Source organism: Pteropus vampyrus, unplaced genomic scaffold, assembly GCF_000151845.1.
Source record: "Pteropus vampyrus isolate Shadow unplaced genomic scaffold, Pvam_2.0 Scaffold20, whole genome shotgun sequence".
NCBI lineage: Eukaryota > Metazoa > Chordata > Mammalia > Chiroptera > Pteropodidae > Pteropus > Pteropus vampyrus.
In genome coordinates this window covers 14,070,945-14,096,562 of record NW_011888801.1, presented here as the reverse complement: position 1 = coordinate 14,096,562, position 25,618 = coordinate 14,070,945, and the positions used below count along the sequence as shown (strand labels likewise).

General features: G+C 42.1%; 1 protein-coding gene across 6 annotated transcripts in view; it reads right to left on the bottom strand.

The window, feature by feature from the left end:
* WDFY4 (WDFY family member 4) overlaps positions 1–25,618 on the bottom strand; it is a 288,917-nt gene that overhangs the window by 159,821 nt on the left and 103,478 nt on the right. For 5 of the 6 annotated variants that reach the window (XM_011355393.2, XM_011355394.2, XM_011355392.1 and 2 more), the window contains exons 25-35: positions 21,818–21,891; positions 19,431–19,592; positions 18,746–18,837; positions 16,902–17,001; positions 14,743–14,948; positions 13,772–13,941; positions 11,567–11,692; positions 6,431–6,595; positions 3,907–4,107; positions 3,062–3,176; positions 1,660–1,817 (exon numbers count right to left, since the gene is read on the bottom strand). In XM_011355393.2, coding sequence (XP_011353695.1) covers positions 1,660–1,817; positions 3,062–3,176; positions 3,907–4,107; positions 6,431–6,595; positions 11,567–11,692; positions 13,772–13,941; positions 14,743–14,948; positions 16,902–17,001; positions 18,746–18,837; positions 19,431–19,592; positions 21,818–21,891 — 1,569 coding nt within the window. The remainder of the gene's footprint in view (positions 1–1,659; positions 1,818–3,061; positions 3,177–3,906; positions 4,108–6,430; positions 6,596–11,566; positions 11,693–13,771; positions 13,942–14,742; positions 14,949–16,901; positions 17,002–18,745; positions 18,838–19,430; positions 19,593–21,817; positions 21,892–25,618) is intronic. The other variant, XM_011355398.1, reaches the window with a different exon arrangement.

Here is a 25,618-nt window from a genome sequence, read left to right as displayed (position 1 = left end):
TACTATTCCAGTTTTCACGCTAAGCATTTTGCATATATTTACATATATTGCCTCATTTAAGCATCCTAACATCTTGAAGTAGGTACTAAGATTACCCCACTTTAGGAATAAGGAGGCTGAATGAAGGTCAGAGATGTTAAGTGGTCAATAAGGGTCAAATCACACAAGACACTTGAGCCATGCTCTTAATCATCATATCACATAAAGGAGATGGGAGTCCAGTGAATTTTAACACATGATAAACTTAGATGGGTAAGGCAGAAAGTCCTGATTTGTAGCCTTAACAGTAATTGGTCCATCCATATTTTTTGGTTTCATCAAAAAGAATTTATAGAACAAAAATTAAATGCCAAAGTTTTCAGTCTATTAGAAAGATATTTGTTAGTTATAGATTGCTCTCTTAGAATTTTGTGGGTACTGCAAGTAGTTATACTAATGAAGTTAAGTTTTATTCAAATCTGTTGTAATTTGAAATTCATGTGTTTGCTATCATCTCCTATGCCTTATATGGGTCATATCTTTCAAACTGAAGTTAAGAGTTATGAGAGTCACAGGTAGTGAGTAGGAGAGAGAAGGATGGTAGATGTGGACAAAACTGAATGTCCTTGGGCCTGGCACCCCCTAAAGACACATTAGCCTCAAAGGGCATTCACTTTTTGGTATTAGCTCTATGTGTTTTGACTATTGGAAGCTGCTGTGGGATGAATGTTTGTGTCTCCTCCAAACTTTGTATGTTGAAACTCTAATCCCCACCCTGGGGGTGTCAATGACACTCTCCCTACGGGGCATGAAAAGGAAGAAGAGCGGCCCTTCTGGGTTCTGCTGCAGAGGGCATGCCAAGAGCTGCTGGCAGGAGTTGCTGGAGGCAGAGTTTGGCTAAGTAAGCGCTCTCTGACAATCACAAGTGTCCCACTGGCTGGGACCACTTGGTAGCATAGTGAATGCCTCATGCAGGAAGAATTCAAGGAGAGAATGAATGGTCACTTGATTGAAAAGGTTTCCAGAATAAAATGGGAGGCGAGAACTAAAAAAAGAGTTCAACTCTAGGTTTCTGAGATTGTATGATTCTGTGTGTGTATACATGTATAATAATAAACGTACACACACTTATATTTAAGGGTGTATCTATGAGCATGCATTTGTATGTTTGTAGATATATCTGAAGACAGAGCACATGCAAGAATAATAGGACTAGGTAAATACAGACTCTTGCTTTGATTTCAGGAAGGCCCAAAGATGACAAATGGAGGTGGACACTAAAGAAGAAAATTACCTAGATCTTTTGGAGATAAAGATGCTTTTGGCACTTTCTTCGTTGATGAGGAATAACAAAAGTTAATATTAAACCAATAATGACAATAAAGACCCAAAGGAGGTGTGTAGAGTTTAGGAGGGGCAGAGCTCAGTTGCCAGCACAGGAGACCATGGCTCCGACTACTGAGACAGATTGAGGTGAAAGCCATGCAGGGCACTCAACAGCCACCAGGCATTGCCTGGGCCATAAAGGTCCTCTTCCTTGCTCCCATTCGTCTCAGATTCTATCTTCAGGAAGGACAGCAAGTTGATCTGGACCAACTGTATAGCCAGAAGCATATCATATAGACACTTGGTCAGTCAGCAGGAGTTTTCATACCACTATGGCCAGTCAGGTATTCTTACCACCATGATGTGCTCCGTGATGAAGAGAAGGATGTGTCTGGGGTCTGCTGAGAACATCCCACTGTATAGCTTCTCTACCAGCTTCTGGGCGAAGTGGGAGATATTCATAAGTGAAGGAGCAGCAGCAGCTTCTGTGTTTGGCTGAGGCTCTTTACTGCCTAAGATGGAGTGAGAAGACAGACCAAGTTCATCAAAATCTGAATGGCTTTCTTTCCACAACAGTCTCCAAACCCCTCTTGTTAACCAACCATATCTGACTCACCTCTGTATACCTCATTATAGCCCTCTATATACCCTGTTGCTCTGAAGATGTGGTCTTACAAACAGGTACCCAATGAGCACACATTATTCAAAATAAATTAATCTTGAAACATCTAGTCAATGACATAAACCGAGTAGGGAGGAAGTAAATACAGGGTAGCATTTCTTCCAGTGACATTTAGAATGAGAGTGGAGGGAAAATTAGGTAGAATGTAAATAGGAAGGCTGTCACAGTGACCCAAGGCCCTGCTTCACTGTAAGGCAGAGAATAAAAATGTAATGTGGATTATCTGTCTGTGCTCACCAGCACAATGGGCATTATCCTCAAAAGTGGATGTGATGATCTCAGCTAATCCTGATAACAATCCTCTGAGTTAGCCATGATTGTTGTACTCACTCACATGTTTGGGCACCTGTCCAGAGTCATGCCGCTGTCCAGTGACAGAGCCAGGATCAGAACTGGGACTATCAAGCTCACACTTTTCACCACTCTACTCTACCACACTTCAGATACACTACAAGAAAGTTCAATGGTCAGGGTTTCTATGTTGTGGCATAAGGAGGAATCCAGAAGATAAATTCTGTGGCTCAGAAGCCACAGAAAGTACTTTGTTTAATCTTGTTGGAAAGGTACATTCTTCTAAATGAAGCCTCAATCTGAACTTCTTAGGGGCAATGGCAATATCTTCAACCAGGTTCATTTGTTTAAAAAAATTGTTGTGCCCAGGCATAGGTGCAAAGAATAAGATGCTGAGCAGAAGAATGTTGAATTCCAGTTGACATCTTGACTTTCCTCATGGGAAGAGGACACATTCTACTGAAGGCAGAGGAGAACTGGTTTTATCAGAAAGAATTTCTGTTTCCAAGTGGCCTAACAGCGGCAAAGGTGTCATGAAAAAAGCAAGCATGCCTTCTGTGGGGCTTCTGGACATGGTCAGTAAACTCTTGTTGCAGATTCAAGGAGGAACTGATGTGTAGGTGAAGGATGTCTCCCCATGGCTCTTGGAGTGCCCTGCAGCACTAAGGCCCATGCTTCCTCTAGGAGACTGAGGTCAGTGGCTGGTGGGCACACTGGCTTTCTTATTCAGCTGTCGGTATCTTTGTGTCATAAACAGGGAGAAGCAGGTCATCCCCCACTCACCTCTGAGCATTGACATGTCACCTTCACTCATGACGTGAAATATTTCCATGGTGGAGAGCAGGACCTCAGATTGGAAGTCTCGCTTCTGCTGGCTGCTGGCATTGTCTGGAGAAGCCTGAAAGCACATCCAGAACTAAGATAGCAGCCACATAGTTATCATATCCTCTTAGTGCCTACTGGGTCACCCTGCCTAGCCTATATGCTAATACCACAGCTGTGAGGAATGCTGACTGCCAACAACTCATAACTTCCCCTTCTCCAAGGCATTGTCCTCTGCTGACCAAGTTGCCTCACCCAGGAGGTGATTCTCACTTTTTGGGGGCAAGGAGGCAAGTGGGGGTGACCCATAGACAATGACTACCTAGTAGGTGGCTCAAGGTAGGGCCAATTCTGAGGTGCAGATAGCACACAAATGTTCCCCCTTGGGACCAGGATGTGGCTGAGATGATTTCCTGGTTAGATTCTTCCCCATTCTCCTTGCATCCCTTTTCTGCCTCCCCTGGGAGCATAGCCCCCCAAAATCACTCTTTACAATCTATATTTCGGGATCTACTTACAAGAATCTGGCTAAGATCTGCCTTCATTCATCTATCCACTTGCTGCTGATGTGGTCCCTGCTCTGCCAGGGCCTGTGATTCCTGGAGGATAAAGATTCTCTCCCAAAACATCACTGAAGTTTTAGGAGACATTCTTGACCACCAGCTAGCTGCCATCTACAGGCCTAGGTGAACTCTCACAAGAGATAAGCCCTCAGGTCTTCTTGTACATACCCTGCCCTCGAGGTGCCTGTGCCCTCCCAAGCCTGCTCCCCCAGCACATGGCCCAATAGCATCCTTTCCATTCACCTCCAGGAGCACATCCAGTGGCAGCCACTGCTTGGGGCTGGGAGCTGCCAAGAGCTCCCTCAAGAGTAGCTGCATGAACTCCCTTAGCTGTTTCCGTAAGGGATGTGACTTGGCAGGAGCCTGTAGACCCTCCGCAATGCTGTCATCTTCAGCTTCAGCCCTGGGACTGCTGGTGTTCTGGGTAGACTCAGTTGTGACCCCCTCAAAGACAAGAGAACCCCAGCATGAGTGGCCTGGCTTGCCTCATAATGCTTTCACATCTGTCTTTGATGTATGCATGGGCAGAATTCTGATCGAAACATTAACATGTAAGGAAATTGAGGATCCGCAGAGATAGACAACTTGCTCAGAGTCCCATAGCTCATAACGTGGTCTGTTTGTGTCCCTGAACCCAGGATAGGTGGGAGTCATAGGAAAAAGCTGAGGGAACACTTGGCAGTGAAGTCTAGAATGTGTTCTGGGCAAGTCTCTTCCTCTTGGGAGCCACAGCTCCCATCAGTCAATACTAAAAAGAATGTCACAAAGACGTGTGAGAACACAATGAAAGAATAGTGAATGCCACAGTGCCTGACTCTGGCATGTGGTCAAGAAAGCTGATTCCCACCTAAAGGAGCCCTCACCTTTACTGCCTGCCAGGCTCTGCTGTTAACAAGTTAGGACCCTTGGGTGAAAAGGAAAGAAAGAGGGCTTCAGCAAGTCCTGACACCCAAGTCCCTGAAGCACCTTGGACTTCACTTTTCATTTTTATGTTTATAAAAATATTGGGAGATAAATGAGACTGGCATTGTTAACCCAGCTACATGTAGAAAGACATGGAGATGCTGGGAGGCTGAATGACACGCCCAAGGACACTCAGTCATGTTCTTCTGTCGAAACCTCCCTTTGCTCATTCATAAAATTAATGCAGGCATTTGTAATTAAACCATAAAATGAATGTAATGGCACCTAGGGAGGTGGCGACTGTTTTAATTAGCTCCATGTGGCCTTGGCTGGAAAGATGCCATATAAATTCCCAGCAAATTGAAGTCTTTTGTCCACCAGGCTTCTATGTGAAGAGGGTCTGTCACATTTTCTGAGCAACGAAGGCTTTTTGGAGTCGACTTGGAGCTGGAGGTATGGGAAGAAGCACTTTGGAATTGGAGCCAGAAGCCCAGGGACAGAGCCTGGCTCATCTGAGGTCTCGCATTGGGGTAGGGTGACTTTGACCAGATGCTCCCCCAGGCAAAAACTGCTGAGCTTGGAGAGGAAGAGCCCTGGGTCAGAGCGTGCTCCACCTGCTGGCAGAAAGACAGCTGGAACTTTGACTCAGCAAATGGTGAGCCTGGCTTGCTGTGTAGGGGCTAAGACGGGGATCTGGGCTAAGAATGTCAGAACCTCAGGGCTCTTGCCCCCTCCAGAGGATCTGCTTAAAGGTATGGTAAGGGACAGTCTATGGAATTGTCCTTTCTCCCTACCTGGCCTCTGTACGCAGATTCCATCCCTCATTCCTTCCAGTGTATTTTTTTTCTTTACTATTACTTTTCTGGTATGTTACTTTAGTTGATGATAACCCAGCAAACCATTTTATCTTTTTGAAAATCTTCTAGTTTTTATATTTAGTCCTTTTATTAAAATGAATAACCTTTAAATTTTATTTGGCCATTTAATTTTATTTTAAACTGACTGTGATAGGATATAAGCTTTCAGCGAGAGAGTGGGTGAGTAGAGAAGGGGCTATGAGAAGAGATGTGTGAGGTTTAAATCTTGGCTCTGTTACTTACTAATCACATAAACCATGTGTATTTCACTTTCTCAACCATTTTGTGAGATAGGTCTTATGGCCCCCACTAAAGCCTGTCTAGGTCTCAGCTTCCTACACCACCACAGAGGAAGTGACGAACAGGTTTTTCCCTTTACCCTGATCCACATATGCTCTTCCCAGCTCCCAGACTCTCTTAGCCCACTGAGTTCCACTGACCTGCTGGAAATAACTCTCGGTCTCAAACTCAATCACATTCCTTCCCATAGCCCCTACTCTTCTTCCCCTACTCATACCTTGTCCTCAAGACCCAGCCAGTCCCTCTGCCATCCCAGCCACCCTCTGACTGCAAGGAGTCCCAAGTCATGGCCTGCAAACAGGATGGAAGTCCTGAGAACAAAAGGCAGAGAAGGACACTCTTCCACTTCCCCAGCCAACCCCCACCACCTCTGGTGCAAGGCCACAGCCTTCCTGGGATGGAACTTGTTGTTTTGCATGATCAATGAGAGGGTATTCCATATAGAATTGGACTGCATCTACCATCAAATTTCTCATTACTGAGATTCTTAACAACTCAAAATATTTATTGAATCTCAGAGTTGAAAATGACCTCAAGCTGCATCTCAGCCAAGAAAGGAAAATTACCCAAGTTGTTTACTTACTGTTTCAGCCAAGTTACCTTAAAATGTATTTAATTTGGGGGGCGGGGAAAATTTTGTCCTTTGCTGTTGAGGACTACGATACTCATCCCTTCTCTCATTGGGGTAGGGTGGCGGCATATCCTACCTTGTGAGTTCCCAGGGGGAAGGCGATGGTGGCCAAGGTCTGGAGGAACTCTGGGGCCCGCCAGGCCGGATCCTGGGGGTAGGTGCTGTGCACAAGGCCAAGGAAGTGTAGCACACTGGCCGGGAAAGTCTGTGCCCAGGCATCGTCTCCACAACCTGTCAGGGGCTGAGGGCACACTTCATGAGAGGCATGCATGGGATCCAGAGGATTTGAAATCTAGGGAGACTTCTTTTCAGAGACTCTCAACCAGACACCTCATTGCAAGACCCCTAAGACTATGGATTGGCACAGAATACTAATTATCAATTTGAGAAGGGTTTCACATGTGCAGGCATTGTTCTGAGGGCTTCACACATACTCCTCTTCTCACCTCACAACAACCCTTCGAGGTAGGTCCTACGTTTATCCCTATTTCACTGATGGGAAGACAGAGGCATAGAGAGGTTAAGTAGTAGCTTGCCAAAAGTCACCCAATGGGTAAGGAGCAGAGGCACAGTTGACGGCAGGCAATCTGTCTATAAAGTCTACCTTCTTCTCCATATTACCTCTATGTGATTAGACATGCATGGCCTCTGTGTTCAGGGAAATCTCCAATCAAGGTCAACACCAGCCTTCCCCATGCCCAATCCTTTACTCCTGATTCTAGACACTGCCCTGGCTGATATCTAGACAAATCCTGTCCAGAGCTGGCAGAACTTAAGGAGACCCTTCCCCACCAGCCAGGGATCTGGAATGGATCACATTGTAATGGGTATCATCTCAGTACTGAGCTGATACCCATTACCCTGAGGGGACCTAGGCACCTGTCTGCCCCCATACTATAACCTGGCCTCGGACACCTGGTGAGTCTCCATCCTGGCTGTACTTTAGTGTCCTGCTAATACTCAGTTCCCTTGACCAGCTGTGCATCTGCTGCTGCCTGAGGTCCTGCTCTATTCAGAATGAACAGTCTGGAATTTAAAATAGACCAACCCTTCATAGTCATGCTAATAATGAGATGGAGTGACACTCAGGCTACTTTTATAGATGTTACAGGTGGACACATAGGGTCTTCCTTTGGCCACTTACTCAGCCCCAGCCCCTCCCACCCATGGTTTCTTCACTCCCCCACCAGCCTGCCTCAAGTCCCGGCCCCGTGCACATGAATCAGAATGTCCTGTTTACCAAGTAGATACCACGTGTCTGAAACTGAGCCTCATACTAGAACACTCAAACCTAATTGTAGAAAGAAAGGCAATGTACATGGGATGATTAGAAAGCAGTTTAAAATCTCATTCACAGGATCCTTTGAAGGTTTGATATGGGCCAAGCAGGCAGGCAGGCAGAGAAACTCCTTCTGAAGTCCCCTGCATCTGGCTTTTCCACCAGTTTTGTAGAGCACAGTATTAAATTTCCAGATGAGTATCAGAGATCAGAGTTCAGAGAATGTTTTCTGGAGTTAGTCTGCCTAGTTCAAATCCTGCCTCCACCTCTAATTAATGATATAGCTCTGGACCAGTTCCTTAATCTCCCTACTCTCCAGTCCCAATTCTATAAACAAGAATTTAATATGATCTATTTCATAAGGTTGTTTTGAGGATTAAATGAGATATATTAATGCTTCAGGCTCATTTTCACAGTAACTAGCACAAGGTAAATGCAGAAGAAGCAGGGAGATAAGATCAGATAGAGAGGCCTTTGACTTCTGGAAGAGAAATTTGGATTTTATGCACTGAGCAACCAGGACACTCTGAAGGTTCTTAACATGGCCATGACCTGGAACAGATTGCTAATGCTGGACACACATGCATGCACCATTCCCTCACTTCTCGATCTTGCAGGAGTGAGTTAACCTCTATAGCTACAGTTTCTACATTTGTACTATGGAGATAATGTTGTTTCAAAGGATTGTTGCACACAGAGAAATGACTAACATCTAAAAGATCAACAATGAAATAAATACATTGGCAAGGACATGGAGTACCTAGAACCTTCCCAGAATAAGAGCCGGAGAAAGTGTAAATTGGCACTTCACTTTAGAGAATTATTTAGTGATATCTACTAAAGCGAGTCGTGTGTATAACTTATGAACCTCGATTTCTCTCGGGCATTTTTTCAACAGAAAGGAATATGTATGCCAACCCAAAGATATGTACACAGCATCTTTATTCATAATATTTCCAAATGGAAACAACTGAGAATAGATAAATAAATTATGATCAATTATCACAATAAAATACTACTCAGCAACAACAATAAAAGAATGAATTACTGACATGTACAACATTATGAATGAATACCACAAACAGAATGATGAGTGAAAGCAGCCAGATGCAAAAGAGTATATATCATATGATTCCATTTATATCAAGGGTTCAAGAATAGGCAAACTAATCTATGGTAAGTTACCAGTGGGCAAAATAAAGTTCCAAACAAATAATAAAATAAATAAGAAAATGAAATAAACTGAGATCTGTTAGAGTTATTCACTACAATTAAGTTTCTGGTCTTTTTCTTTCATCCTTCTAGTTTTTGCCTTTTATATTTTGATGCTTGTCTACTGTATTTGGTAAATGATGCTTTCACAACAGATCATTGAACCAAAATAATTTTTGAGTGACTTTGCTTCGTTACATGTTTGTTAGATCCCAGAAGGTTGAGTCATGTTCATTAACCAGCCTATGAGTCACATTTGTAATAAACCAGTTAACCATTTTATGTTTGATATTATAATGCAAATGTTTGGTCTTATTTTTTACTTCTCTCAGCATGCTATATGTTTTCTTTAAATGCTTTTGTTATTCTTTTTGTTTGCTTTTTTAAAATAACATTAATTGATTAGAAAAGTACCAGACGCCTTATGCTGCAAAAAATGTATACAATTTTTTTTTAGGCATCCAAAAAGTCTTCTGGCAAGAGTAGGCCTACAATGGAACCATAAATAAGTTCCCCAAAGAAGGGAAGTATACAGATTACCTGCTCTACCTAGAACAAAACAAAACTGGAAATGAATAACAATGATAAAAAACAGAGTTCAACCACATGGATGCTGAAAAATATGCGTCAAAACAGTCTTTAAAACTACAGTCACAGAAACTCTAGAAAACAATGAAAATGAAGATGCCAAATACCAAAATCTTAGAACTAGTCAGGAAAAAAAATCAAGAGGAAGAGAAATATATCCAAAGTTCATTCTTTAAATAAGTCCACAAGTCCTCAGCTTTTTAAGGCAAAGAGAGAGCACAAACTTATAAATTAAGAATAAGAAAAGGAAAATAATCACACTAAACTTTAAATAAATTAAAAGAGACCATTTGTGAAAATTGAATAAATGGGAAGATTTTTTAAAATATGAATTACCTAAACTAGGTCAAAGAAACATTTAAAAGCCTAAATAAGGCAATAATGGAAAAATATCAGACCCAAAAATTTTATGGGAACAATTTACTATGGATTTAACATCTTAAAATATAAAGAAAGGTGAGCAGTTTTTTAAAATAAAACTAGTATAATATTGACATTAAAACCTGACAAAGCTATAACAAAAAGAAAACTGCAATCTAATATTATTTGTAAATATGCATGCAAAATCATAAATAAAATATTTATAAACAAATAAGGGAGCATTCTGAAAGAATAAAAACAAAGTGACTCAGTGAGATCTTTGCAGAAATTCAAAGAAATCTATTGATGTAATTCATCATGGGTAACAGATTAAAAAAAGCATATGACCATCCAATTATATGCTAAAAAAAATACATAATAAAAATTAAATACATTCCTGTTTTTTTTAAAAGAGCAAAAATTGTGATCTGTACTTTCCTAGCATAATCACACACAGAGAAGATACAAAGGGGCAATTCAGAGTATGATAAATAGATGGTTAATAAGAATATGAAAAAAGATATCAACTTCAGTAATAATAAAAGAAAAATGCTCAACTATGAAATCATCACCAGTTTGGCCATGTTGTTGAGGATCTGAGAACTGGCTGAACACTTCTATACAAGATGGTGAGATCTATCTTAAGTGGAGGAATGTATGTGTGTAAGGTCTAATGCAACCTTCCTGAGAAGTTTATCCAAAAGAAAACACGTAAAGTACACTTTGCCTCACTATCCCGCATCCCAGAAATTACACTAAGGAGGACACCAAACTAGAGAGGAAAGATGTCTCTTCAAGAAAGACTTTTGAGAACAATAATCACAACAAGAAACAACATAAAATTTCATCTACAAACAGATGATTCCCATGTATGTTTATTGGCATGAAAATATATCTATAATATTTCAAGAAAAAAAAAGGCAAAAAGAATTTATGTGGTCTAACCCTCTGTAAGTATGTGGTATAAGTTTAGAGAGGTGTCTGGAAGAATATTCCTCTAAAGTTTACAGCAGTTATATCTGGATGAGCGTATTTCAGGTAATTTTACTTTTTTCTTTTCTCTTTTGTTTATACTTTAAATGCATCATTTTACAAAAGCAACAATGTTCCCACACGCAACCGAGCCTCCAGTTGCCCCTGGAGTCCACAGAATGAAGTCTGAATTTTCAGCCTCCCATGCAAGTCCCTGTAGATTTGGTTCAGAATTACTACTGATCACAGGCACATGGCCTTCACCCCTTCATACTCGCCTCCATGTCTAAAATAACCTCTCCACTCACCTCCAGTGGATCTGGAAGGCCTGAATTGAAGGCTCTCCATGAAGCCCCTCCATGTCATGTCTAGAGTTGGCAGACATTTGTCTTCTCTAAGACAAGTCTCTACCTCACAGATTACTCACATGCAAGGCCCACATGTCCCTTTTCCCCTTCCACAGGGTCCTCAAAGCTTCTGACCTAAAGCAGTTGCCCAGAAATATTCCCTTTGACTAAATGCACGGATCTCCTAATGAAAAAAGTTAAATTCTTAAACAAATGTAAAATAGAAGTCTTATGGCAAGAGTGAGTAAACCTCATTGGAAGCATTTAGGCTGGTTTTTCCATTGCGTACCTAAGTAATCTCCAAGAACCTGCCTTGCCTCTTCTATCAAGCCTTCTGAATAATACTTGCTAATTGCTGGCATTTCTTGGAAACTACTGGGAAAAGTCAAGCTAACCCTTCCAAACTTGTCTTCCCTTCTGATCCTTATCACAACATGTGGAGGATGGGTCTTACCTGGCTCATGGTGGCTTTCAGCATTCCCAGGAGCAGCAGGGCACCCTCAGTACATAGTCCAACCCGGAGGACTTCTTCTGTGTGGTGCTTCTGCAGGAGCCACTGAAGCATGGCATCCAGGCTGTCCTGAAAGAGGAGGCCAGGGCTACAAAGAGACCTGCAGCTACACACCAAGAAGACCAGCTTTCCAACCAGTACACTGTTTCCCAGGGGCCCCAGTGGGAAAGAAGAGCACAGTAACATCTTATGGGGAATTTCAGCTCACTCAGTACATAAGGGAAATGCACACCTCCAAGAAGGTGCTGAAGACCCCACTAGTGACTCACGTCGAGTTTAGTTCTTTTGGAATGCTATCACAAACAATGTCTCAATCAACTTTAATGAATCTTTGTAAATGAGATTACAGAAGATATATGATGAATTTATTTGGGAAGAGTGCAGACTATAGTGGAAAGAGCATTGGTTGACAAGCAGCATGATCTAACTTTGCCTTTTTAATAGCTGGGCTTAAGCAAGCAATTCAGCTACTTGGCAGTTCAGTTTCCCTCTCTGTGAAATGTAAATTACATTATCTACCCCATGGGATTGTCATAAATATCAAGTAGAATAAAATATGTAAAACATCTATCATGGGTCCTGACACTTAGCAGATCTTTGTTCCCTAGATACATTCTTGGAGAAATAAAAATACAAGGTTTTGATGAACTTAGCAAGAATATTCAGAACTTTATTTTGAAGTGAGATCTATAAGACTATTAGCATTATCAAGATTTAGATCTATCAAGTATAAGGATGTGCAAGAGAGGTGCATTTTTGTGGCCTTTCAAGCCTTGCCCTCACCCCATTTCAATTCAGTACAGTTTACTCAACTCAATTAAGACCAAGAAACAATTTCTAAGTCTGATATTTGTCAGGTGGCCAGGAAGATGAGTAAAAGGTAGGTCTGTTCTTAAGGTGCTCAGTTCCTAAGAAGGAAATATGTAAATATGTCTGTGCCACATAAGGCAAAGCTATGCTAGGCACGAAGGAGAGAATGGTTCTCTCTACCCAAGAGGCCTAAGCTGGAGATGGCATCAGAGGCAGATGATGGTGGGAGAAAGAGCTCATTAAAGGCACAGAGTGGACAAGCACAAAGTAGCTGGTTCTATTATGAAGACAACTCAGGAGGATCGCAGCATAAAGGGCAGGTAAGTGAGGAAGCTGGGCTAGAGAGACTAGTCAGACACCCAATCACAAAGAGTCTTGATGCTGGATATAGAGTCTGAACCTGATCCCACAGGAATGGGAGCCAATGAAGACTTGGATTTGGTGCAAGTGAGTGAGTAAGTAAGCATAAGCGAGTGAATGGTAAAAGGGTATATACAGTGAGTGTAGATTCCTCTCTGGAGAAATTTGGCCAAGGAAAAAGAGGAGCGTGAAAAACAGGATAGCAGTTGGTCAAGTGTGTGAGTCAATAGGGCAGCTTCTGGTTTTCAGTGGAACATAATTTATCATACCGATGGTCTATGAGGAAAGAGTCATTGAAACGAATATGCTGAAAATACATAAAAAGAAGGGATACGATTGAGTAAAATCACTCAGGAAAGAAGTGAAAGGAATCCATATCAGCTTTAAAAAGCTGTCCTTGGCCTACGACAGTGGAGAGAAGATGATGAAGAGGGTGATGGCATAAATAGATGGTGGAGGGCAGGATACTTAGGCAATACCCCTCTTCTGGGCAGCCTCCAATCTCATTATGAGGTAAGTCATCTGAGCAAAGGGCGGCTATGGGGCAAAAGACTCATAACATATATGGTTTATATCAGAATGTAGGGGAATAGCGGGGGCATTACTAAGGTAAAGGGACATGTTTTTCTGAAGGCATTAACTGAGGCTCTAAATCTGTAGTGACTACACTTCACTTCTCCATGCCACCCCCATCACCATGGATTTCTCTAGCCCAAAAGGAGAAAAAGTTAAAAGTGGGATTGATAAAAATGGAGACCTGCTAGAGATGACTATGGGAGGCAGAGGCGGAGGAAGTCAAGGGTGTCCATAGAGCCAGCCAAGGCATGTTGACTGCTAAATAAGGAAGTAAGTCAAGACAATGGAAGCTGAAAGAAGGGGGCATTCAGGAAAGGGTGGAGAGTCTTAGGGAACTGCCTTGGTCATGTGGAATCAGAAAACTAAGTGTCATTCCATCCCAGGAGTTCCCCAAGAACCTACTTTAGGCTCGCCTGTCAGCTCTGTAAGTGGTGTCTGAAGGAAGAAGGTGGACACGATGAAGTAGACTTCCGGAATATGAACGTGGTGGACCAGAAAACCATTCAAGATGCGGAACCCAGGAAGAAGGCAGGGGCTCTGGTCAGGTGAGGGAGAGTAGCTCTTCAGGTTATCTGTAAATCAGGTGGAAGGTGCACAAAATCCGATTGAGAACAACTGCTATTGCTTCTCGTCAAAGTGGGGATGGGGCACACGAGGGAATTCCCTTCCACCCACCCATCTCGTAGAAATCCAAGATAGAAATATATGTCATAAACACATGAGCACAAGAAAGTACTCAGCAAGAATTCTTTCCCCTCTTCTTGACATGCTCATTCATTCATTCGTTCATTCATTCAAAAACAGATATTCAGTGCCTATCACCTTAGAGTCAACAAGGCAACTCTGTATCAGGCAACAAGGACATAATGTTCTGACAAAATATACAGGATCCCAGGCCCTCACCAAGTACTTACAATGTAGTGGGAAAAACAAAAATTGAATGATTAAATATCAAATAAATATAGATTTGTGATAAGCACTATAAAGAAAAATAATAGGAACAAAGAGAGTGTAACAGATGCCCTAAGGAGGACCCTCGTCTCTTGGAGTGACTTTTGAACTGAGACCTTGAGGGTGAATCCACATTAGCCAGGACAGGCCTGCTGGTGTTGTGGGTAGGAGGAAACGTCCCAGCAAGAGAAAGAGAGACTTTGAGGAATGAAAAGAAGCCCCCAGGGTCTGAAGAACAGTGAAGGCCTCGAGGATCTTGAAAGGAAAATCAGAGAGGGCTGGGCTGATCAGGAATCAGGGGTCAAGGTGATCCTACTGCACCAGAGTCCTGAAGGTCCCAAGATATAAGGAGATTGGAAGGTCCTCAGTCACAGCCCATGGTGAGCTGGAGCCCGGCCTCCTGGAAATGGCCGCACACTCACCCATCACAATGTCCATGCCTTCAGAGCTGCGTTCCACCCAGGATCCTGCAGACAGGCCATCTTTAAATCGCCCTCGGAGGGAGAGGCTTGACAAAAAGTGCAGCAGTAGCTTTAATCCCAGCACAGTAGTGCTGGGATGTAGGTGACCCTGCATGAGCAGCAGGAACCAGTCAGGTGCCAGGTTCAGGAATACCTCTTCCTTTGTCCTGGAGGATCAATAAATGCAATAAATAGTCTCTCGGTCCATGAGCAAATGACATGTCTAGAAAATACAAATAATGTCCAGATTCACTAGTCACCTAGGAAAGACAAGTTAAGGTTAACATCTGGATATCACTTAGCAGAGTACATATTGCATTTTAAAAGTAGTAAATAAAATGCTGGCAAAATTATTATGGAATAAGTGAATTTGTCTACTAATGACTGAAGTGTAAGTTGGCTAAAGCTTTTCAAAGCAATTGGAAAGTATGTACCAATAGATGTAAAACACATAGGCCTCTTGACAACTCTACTTAAATGATAGTTACACTTAAGCAGTGTCCAAAAGTCACCCATTTAATTACAACAATATAGTCATATAAAACACATAATGGTTATTTACCTCCCTTTTAAATACACTTGTCAAAACTAATCTAAACAGAATAGTTCAATGTTTTTCCATCTTTATCAATTTAGACAAAAAAAAATACATTATTAACTGTCATTTTCAAAAATGAATTTTAAAATGATGTGTCTGGTGAATATAGACTTGCTAAAGGGAACTGGAAGGCAGTAATGTGGGCAGCCAATCCTCAGAGGCAAAGGCTCAGCAAGGACCCAGCCTCTTTGGAGCCAGGGAAGGATCCACCTGGATCAGACAGCGTTCTCGGCGCCAGGTGCCAGAGTAGGCATGGTGAGGGTATGACTGCTAGACCAAGAACCAAGAGATTGTTCTGTCTTCTAGCCTTGCTCCTGAGTTTACTAACTGGATGACTTTGGTAGAACTCTTGATGTACTCTGGTCATTTTCCTCCATAATGGTGATGGTGATGGTGATGATATGATGGTAATGTTGATGGTGATGAGTATGATGGTGGTGATGATGATGATAGCAGTTAGCTTATGAAGTATGTATAGTATTACTGGCCCCATGCCCTGAGCTATCCACATATTAATTTCCACCTATGACAGTTACTATTTTTATCTTCACATAGATAAGTAGAAGAGAGGCATCAAGGGCTTAAATTACCTCCTCAACATCCCTGGGAACAGTGCTTGGATTTTAACCCAGGAGGTCTAGACATCCAAGCCAAGGTTCTTAAGCACTACACTATACTTCTTTTCAACCTTTCAAAAAAAAGGAAGAGGGAGGGTTTGAACTAATTCATCTCCAAGTTCTCCAGTTCTACCATGTTTTGATTCTAGCAACATAAAGACTTACCAGCTGGCAAATTTTGAAACATTATCTGCAAAGCTGTTTTACTGAGGGGTAACTCCCACCCCCATTCCTCTCACAAACACACACACACACTAAAGTGTCAATTTGGCAAGAGCAAGGATCTGGATTGACTTGCTCAGCATCACATCCTCAGATCGAGAAACAGTGTCTGGCACAGAGTAGGTGCTCAGTTTTTGAATAAATGACTCCAGGATTGGAGGTAAAGCAAGTCGTCAGTGGGAGAGGGTTAATGGAATTTTATGATTACAAGTTGTTTGAAAGTTAAGTGAAGGCAGATACTTCTTTTTCCAACTTGAAAAAATAACTAAGTAACTAATAGTAAATAGCAGAATTTGGCAAGCCTTTTCCTTGATAGATGCTATTTAGGCTAACCATTTCTCCATTCTATTGTCTGCCAAGTACAGGACATCAAAATCAGTAATTGTCACAACTGCCAAAACAATAACAATTATACTATAGCAATGGTGACAAAAGGAGTTTATTGTAATTATACCAAATCTGTTTTGAGTTACTCATGCCCATTAAACATTCACATCAGAATATCTTAGGGCAAGGTCTGCTTTATTGGGTGGAGAGAATATAATTTTCTTTCTGACTAGTGCAGGAAGCACACTGCAGAAAGCTGACTCGGAGATGCTAAACTTTTCATTAAGAAAAGGTTTTAATACTGCACCCTGTATGAGGCAACCTCATGCCAAATTGCACTTCCTGGAGCTACTTACTCAGAGGACAGATGAAGTTGGGAGGAAGATATTACATTGAGCAGCATCTCCAGCAACTGGTTTCTGAGCCAGATTGTCTTTCCAGATGTTTGGCTTCCAGCTACAAAAAAAGAAAATTTAGATTTGAGAGAAAACGGATGTAAAGAGACATAATATTTGCTGCAGTAAGCAATCATATTCACCAAATGCTTATTTCACCCAGGAATTGGGGACAAGACTCTAAATTTTGGCATTCAACTCTAGACTTCAATACAATGCTTTAAAATTTTTTCAGGGAATGTTACTCAAGTTCTTTTTAACTAGAGATGTTTTCAATGCTCCCCATCCCCCCAACAATCCTAAAAATGATAAGATCAAATTTATCTTCCAGTAGAAGAAATTTTTTTAATTATAATAGACCCCAAAAATTTTAAACACGTATTATGTGCTGGGTATTATGCGAGGCATTGGGAGCACAATGTGAAGACTATGGTGCTCAGTCTTGGTTCCTGCCCTCAATTTACTTTCAGGCTAGGCCTTTGGCATGACAATGCTGCAGTAAAAATAGAGCTTAAATTATAGCAAGAGGTATGTAGATCCAGTGGAGGAAGAAATTTTACTTCTGAATGTTGTTAGAGCCCCAAAGGACATGTTAACACTGTCTTAACAGAAAATGTTTTTTAGACAAAAATTTCAGAATGGAGTCCATATAAAAAGGAGTGTTGACTAAGTTCACTGCTGGCCCATTATCCATTCATTCCTTCCTTTGTTTCGTCAGTTATTTTACAACCAATTCAGAGAACAGAACTGATGAGGCAGCTTGAGAAGTGGAGTCAAATTCCCCTCTATTTGAATTCTTGCCCCATCTCTTATTAAGGTTCTAATCTCTCTAAGCCTCAGTTTTCTCTCCTATAAGACAGCAATAGTAATTTCTTTGATTCTTGATCTAAGGAGAAGAGAGAATTTAACTAGATTGAGTAATGCTCAATTTTGCAATGATAAGAATGTTCTATATCTCCCGTGTCCATGCAGTAACCACTAGCCTCATGTGGTTATCCAGCACTTGGAATGTGGCTAATGTGACTGAGGAAGTGAATTTTTAATTGCATTTAATTTTAATTAATTTAAATTTAAATGGCCACATGCGGCTCAAGGCTCCCATCCTGGACAGCACAGATCTGGAGGACCAGGGCAAAACAGACTGTACTTGTTCCCTCACACCTGCCCTAGCAGAAGGAATGTAGAACACTTTGCAGCTGCTATTCTGCACCTGGTTGGGGAGAAAGACACTCAAAGAAACAAATCAAAACCTGTGTATCTGAGGAAGCCCAGGGACGTGGAAGCACAGAAGAGGTCATTTAATGTGGCTTGGTAGACTAGGAATGGCTAGCACAATGGGATGAAATAGAGAGTGGGGTGGGGCAGGCTAGATATTCCTATGAAGGGAACAGCACATGCAAAACATGGACAGAGAGTAGATCATCACTCATTAGGACCTGCAGGTGCTTCAGAGTGCTGAAGTTGGGGCTCATCGGGAGGCAAGAGTGGGAAGATTCAACCAGGAAGGTAGGCAGGGGCTGGCACATGAAGGATCCTATCTACTGGTCTACAGGGAACTAAGTTTTATCCTGGAAGCCATTCCAGGTAGTTCAGGAAAAATATACAGTTTAATTTGATTTGTGACCCTATAAAACTATGTCCTCACAAGCCACTATTTGGGAACAACTGCTCAGCTATTGGTTCCTTCCCCTTCCTTTGCCTCAGCCTTTCCCTATACAAAATGACCCCACAACTTGTAGCTCTCAGGGACATCGTGAGTGTCATCTTGCTGTCTTTGGACTGGTGTCTGGGAAAGGTCTTCTCACCAGGTTTGGAAGGCTCTGGGATTCCGTCCACGAAGATCTGCCTCTCATCCACCGATGAAGGTTTGAGGGTGTACACAACAAACAGCGCGACTCTTAATGCAAAGAGAGAAGGACACACTCAACAGTGGGCTCAGCCGTGTCTGCTGAACACATGTGAAGGTTTATCTACACAGATCCACCCAAATGTGGCTACAAGGGTGGGTCTGAGGGGAATCACTTTATTCTGTGATCAATATAATATTTTCAGAGACTTCTAAAATCTATCAGGATTCATCAGAGCAGTGAACTCTGGTTCTGCCAGATCAATAGAACAGATAGTGCTGAAGACGGAGAAGGCTAAATGTTGTGCCAGCTGGGACTATCCTTTGCGAAGTCTGCAAAAGACAGATGTGTTGGGCCATCAGCTGGTGGCAATGGTTGTGCTCACAGAAAGTCTTGAATTCTTGGCACAATAGGTGTGTCTGAGCACCAGAGAGCATTGAAAACATAACACTGCTAGGGAGTCTCACACACACACACACACACCCTTTTTTTAACTCTCAGTCCTGAATAGAGCCCACTTGGAAGGTTCCGATGAATAGAACCTGCCACTGCATTGAAGGGTAGTGATGCTGTGTTGAATGTGGTCAAGAGAACTGGGGGTCCCAAAGCTCTACCCTTCCCCCCAAGAAGCTTGGCATGATACCTGAGCAAGTCCTGGATGTTGAAGTGTCCTCTCAGCTGACAGTCCAGTATGGCAATGATGATGGGGATCTTGGAGGGGGTGAGGCCCGGCTCATTGAAGAGGAAGAGGAGCTTGGGTATAAGCTGTGCCCGGTGAGCAACTTCAGCATTCCGGGGTCCTTCCCTGGTGAGCCCAGGAAAGACGTAGTAAAAGCTTTTACTGGAATGAACCAAATTTGTTTTGTTTCTGCTAAAAAGGTTTTCCAGGCTGTGCTTGCTCTGTTGCCCTCTGACTCCAATGTTCACTTAACAACTTGTCAAAATACTGTCAGACACCCATCGAATATGTGTCTGCCAAGTGCCAGAGTCACTCTTGGATGAGGCTCCCGTACTCTTCCACTCCCTGGAAACTGCCTTCAAAGACAAGCCCCAGATATTGACTTTGAAATTCCAAGCCTCAGGGAAAACTAATGGTGGGCTCAGAAAATTCAGAACAAAGACAGCAGACTTGAGTGTGACCACGAGCACTTCCCAACAGCCAGGAGCACAAGGCCCTTGGCTAGCCTGTCTGGTGTGTGCTCTTCCTGCCCACCCTAAACCACAAAGTGGATGAACATGCAGCCAAGAGTCAAAGGGGAACAAGACCGAATTCAAACATCCATACTCCCCTTCTCAAGATAATCACAATGCAATTTCCAGTAAATTCTACTTCCTCTAACAAAATAGCTCCCAGGTTAAATGTTCACCTCTTAGAAAACAACAGGTACAGAGAGAAAGTAGAAAATGAGAACGAAAAAAAAAAGGTGGAGGAGGGTGAATTTGAGTGGATTGCTCCCTCCTGAACTGTCTTTTCAGTATTACCACGTTAAATTCTGCCAAGCTCCATATCTCTGACATGCAAAAGAGGAAAAGCTAGCCCAGTCTGTGTGTGACATATGTCCATTGCCTATAAGCCCCCACTGTCTTTCGTAAGCTTTCTCATCACAGCACCGAGCAGCCTGTTTTTCTGTATTACTTCTCCACAGGACTGTGTCTTGTTCTTCTCCTAACTTCCAGCACTAAGAACCCATGTGAAATGGAGAGGGTTTATAATAGATATTCAATCATAAGTGGCTAAAGGAAAAGATATTTACAAATACATTCAAAACACTGAAGGTGCTAATGACCACTGTAACAACTAGACCCAGGAGGATAGTATGAACATGAGGAAAGTTGATATGTTGGCTTCCCTACCTCCTTTCTTCCTTATTCTGATCACAGCCCCTGGATTTCTTTGGGAACCACTTTTTTCTAACTCCCTTCCCACCTCAGAGGTAAGGTCTTGTTCCCAGCCTGGCAGCAAGACCCAAGGTGCCCCCATGAAATTCCACCCTATTGCTAGGACTGTGGAGTAAAAAGAGAAGAGTAAGAAGCCTCTCTGCTAATTGTGCTGAGTGGAGAATATGCTCCAAGGAGCTGCCCAGCAACCACCTTGCTGTCACAGAAGGCCTGCTGAAATACCAGTAAGCAAAAAAGCGTAGATAAGATCAGTGACAGATCTCAGGTAAAGAGATATGAGTGCCGCCCAGCTATGGGTGAAGATCTGCCCATTTAATTGTATGAGCAAAAAATTCTCTCTTTTTCTACTTCCTTTCCTCCCTTTCTTCCTTCCTTCAGTTGGTTTGAGTTATAGTTCTGCCACTTGCAACCAAAAGAGCATTAACTAATTCAAAATGTGACTTGGAGAAGTCACTTAGGGGAAAGTGGGTCATGCGGCAGATGGCACACAGAGAAATGTTCTCCTTTGCTAGCCACACTTACTGAGCCCTGAGAAGGTGCTAGTTGCCAGGGCTAGAGAGGCCTCTCCCAAGGCCCAAAACCAGCAGGTGAGACAGATGTGCCCCCACATATGTAAGCATTGCTATAGGCTGAATGTTTGTGCTTCTTCCTCCAAAATTCTTGTGTTGAAACCTACCCCTCAGTGTGACAGTATTTGAGGGGCGGGGCTTGGGGAGGTGATTAGTTCATGAGGGTGATTCCTCATAAATGGGCTTAGTGCCATCATAAAAGATGTCAGAGAGCTCCCTTACCCCTCTACTAGGTGAAATTATAATGGAAAGACAACCATCTGTAAACCAAGAAGCGGGGTTCTCACCAGACACTGAATCTGCTAGTGCTTTGATCTTAGACTTTCAGTCTCTAGAAATGTGAGAAATAAATTTCTGTTGTTTATAAGCCACACAGTGTATCATATTTTTGTTATAACAGACCAAATAGTCTAAGGCAGACATGCTGCCATCAGGGGACCTAGTGCTCTGGGAGTGGCCGAAGGCTGTAGTTGCCAAGCCACTGGCCATCCTGCTCTCTCAGTCCCTGTTCTTGGCATGAAACCTTTGGTTCTAATGCCAAGGCTGCCAAAGCTCAGCCTACCTTGGTGATCGAAGGATTTCCACAAGATGGGAAAAGAGAGAGAGTTCCAGGTTGTCCGCAGTATTCATCCAGAGCTGAAAGACAACAAACACACTGAAACCAAGGCATGTGAGAAAAAAGGTTTCCAGGCAGTGTGAGCAGAAAGGATGCTAAATGCAATCTCCTTGGTTTGGAGTCATTAACACAATTTACCACCTCTAGAATCAGACCAAATCTCTTGACAGCTAGAACATAGAGGACTCCTGTCCCAGGGGAAAGCTTAAGCATCATTCCTCTCCTTCCCATCTCTCCTACCGCCTGGTACTTCACTGTGGGTCTAGAGTCTTACCAAGGACACCTACTCTAACCAATATCTGTCCCGTCCTGGGCCTTGCAGCCCATGTGTCCACACACCAAACATATCTCATCCTGCAAAACAAATGCCAGTGTTCTCACAGGTTCCACTCACCACCAGCAAGTGGTAGGACTAGAATTAGAAGCTGGATTTCATCTTTCTGGTTTTATACTATAGTAACTACACACCCATGTTGTACATATAACACTTTCTTCCTAAAACCTGCAGCATAACCCATGTTCCCTTCTCCTGTACTACAGAACGGTGAGTGACACAGATGTGAAATGCACTGAGATCCTGAGAGTGAAGGTTATCACTCAAATTGTTTTCATTCATAGTAAACAAAATGCAGCTGCTAATCATACTCTGGGGCCAGGTTGATGATGAGGCTTCCTGTCTTATTTCTACTCTTTAGAGAGCTCTACTATTTCTTACCTCTAAATACTGACATTTCCTAAGGCCCATATCTAGAAGGTTCAAACATGGGATTACAATAGTGCATCCATATAGCAGCAAAGAGAGCTCACACTTACAAATGATACCATTTCCTGGAGGTAAGAAGTGCCATGTAAAGTCCTAAAATGATGTTATTTGCATTTAGTAGATGAGAAGAGTGAGGCTTATGAATAGACATTTCTCCAAGGAGGAAATACAGACATATGAAAAGATGCCTAAGGTCACCAATCATCAGAGAAATGCAAATTAAAACCACAATGTGATAGCATCTCACACCTGTCAGAATGGCTATCATCAATAAATCAAAGAACAATGAGTTTGGCGAGGATGTGGAGAAAAGGGAACCCTCATACACTGTTTGTGGGATTGCAAATTGGTACAACCACTATGGAAAACAGTCTGGAGGTTCCTCAACAAATTAAAAATGGATATACCTTTTGACCTAGCAATTGTATTTCTGGGTATTTATCCAAAGGAAACCAAACCACCAATTCGTAAAGATTTATGCATCCCTATGTTCATGGCAGCACTATTTACAATAGCCAAGATATGGAAGCAACCTAAATGCCATCAACATACGACTTGATAAAGACGTTATGGTTCATATATATAATGGAATAATACTCAGCCATAAAAAAATAAAATCCTACCATTTGCAACGACATGGATGGACCTAGAGGTTATTATGCTGAGTGAAATAAGTCAAACAGAGAAAAATAAATACCATATGATTTCACTTATATGCGGAATTTAAGGAACAAAAAGAACAAACTAATCAAAAACAGAGTCACAAATATAGAGGACAATCTTAGGATAACCAGAAGGGAGGTGGTGGGAGCGTTGGGAGAAAGAAATGAAGGGTTAAAGAAATACAAATTAGTAGTGCTAGATGGTCATGGGGATGGGAGAATGGCATAGGGAATTCAGTCAACAGCAATGTAATGGGTAGGTGTAGAGCCAGAGGGAAGATAGAGTAATCAGGGGGATCATTTCATAAACGATATAAATGTCTAACCAATGTACTGTATACTTGAAATTAATAATAAAAAAAAGAAGAAGAGTGAGGGTCATAGAGACTAAGTAACTTGCCTGGCACCCCACAGTTATTAATTGACAGAGATTGGCTTCAAAGCCTGGTCTGTCTAACTATGGAGCCCATCCCCTTGCCTCTTCTCTGTGTTCCCCCACCAGGCACCTTCTGTAGACAGTGACCTACAGAGTCAATAATCAACCTCACTTGAATGAAGTAGGTGGCCATGACTCTATGCCCTTACGTATGATGGAAAATGAAAGAGCCTCAGTGGACCCAAGTTTATCAGGAGGCCCTTGAAGGCAGAGACCATCTCTCTCTAATCCCCAGGGCTTAGCATCATACCTACCCCATAGTAAGCACTTAATAAGAATTAATTAATATTTTTAAAAGAGTGAATGCAAAGAAAATCAAGATAAAATAAGTGGATTGCTCTTAAGCCAGAAATAGACTGACAGATTTTCAGTCCCTGTGAGCAGTCACTTCTTTGTACACACAGAGGTAGGATAGCTTTCATTTGGAAGAGCCGGTGTGGGTTGATGTGCCTCCAGTGGGGTTAGGGGTAGGTAAACATGGCACCTCAAGATACATGTCTATAGGAGAGCAAGAGCCCTGCACACTTGGAATATTCATTCATAAAGGCAATCACTGAACAAATAATATGCCAGGCTCAGTTTGGGAGCTGGGAAAACTGAGAAAGTAAAACATGAACCTACCCATCTAGTATTCTGCTGTGTCTCTTACCTTTTCTACAAAAGAATACCCCCCATTTCCTTCGCAGAGCATTAGAACAAAAAGAAGTAGTCACAGCACATTTGAGGATGCCTAACCCGCTTAGAAATTATTTTACATAATACCAAATATCTAAATTTGGGGAAACATAGATAAATGAATCTTTTACTTGTTATCCTGTCACATAATCTTTAAACTAAAGATTGAGATGTCTGGATTAGATTTTTTGAATATCAAATGGATAATGTGTCAAATTGTACCCTGTCCCCATACCTGAGACCACCTCACTCTCAGGGTGAGCTGGCCTGTCCCTTCTCCAAGAAACCAAAAGCTTAAGACTTGAATACCATCAACTTCGTTTCTCTCCCTACTTCTCTACATCCCTTCCCTCTCCTCCCTCTCAACTGTCTCAGTCATCATGGATCCCACCCCTCTCCTGTAACTCATTTTCTCGTCTCCAAATTCATCCTCTCCTTTAAGGATTTGTCCCATATACGGTTGATCCTCCCACTGGCATTTTTTAAAATTCTTAAAACTGCTTTATTTTTTTTAGTTTTTCAATTACAGTTGACATTCAATATTATATTAGTCTCATATGTACAATATAGTGATTCAACATTTATATACCTTACGTATGATTTCCTCAGTAAGTCTAGTACCCATCTGACACCACACATAGTTATTACAATATTACTGACTATATTCCCTATGCTATACTTCATATCCCCATGGCTGTTTTTATAACTGTTTTTGTACTTCTTAATCCTTTCACTTTTTTATGCAATCCCCTAACCACTCTCCCATCTGGTGACCATCAATTTGTTCTCTGTATCTATGAGTTTGTATCTATTTTGTTTGCTCATTTATTCTGCGTTTCGGGTTCCACATAGCAGTGCAATCACCACTTTTCCAGTGCTATCTCCTCTTCAGCTTACAATTAAACTCTAGTCTCCTATCTTAAGCCCTGAAACTCCCTCCCCTCTCTTTTCTCCTCTCTTCTTTTCTTCTTCAAAATTCCACTGACTCTACTTCCATCCTCTGCTCCACTCTTCACCTCACTTCTCACCCCATTATTTACTTCTCACTGGGCCTGTCACTGACCCTCAAGTGACTTCCAAATATAATGTATCCATCTCTGCCCTTATTTTACTTGATGTAGGCAGACATTTGGGAAACTTCTTTTTGAATTTCTCTCCTCTAATCTTTAATTTTTGTTTTATTTTACTTAATTTTTTTTCAGCTTCTAACT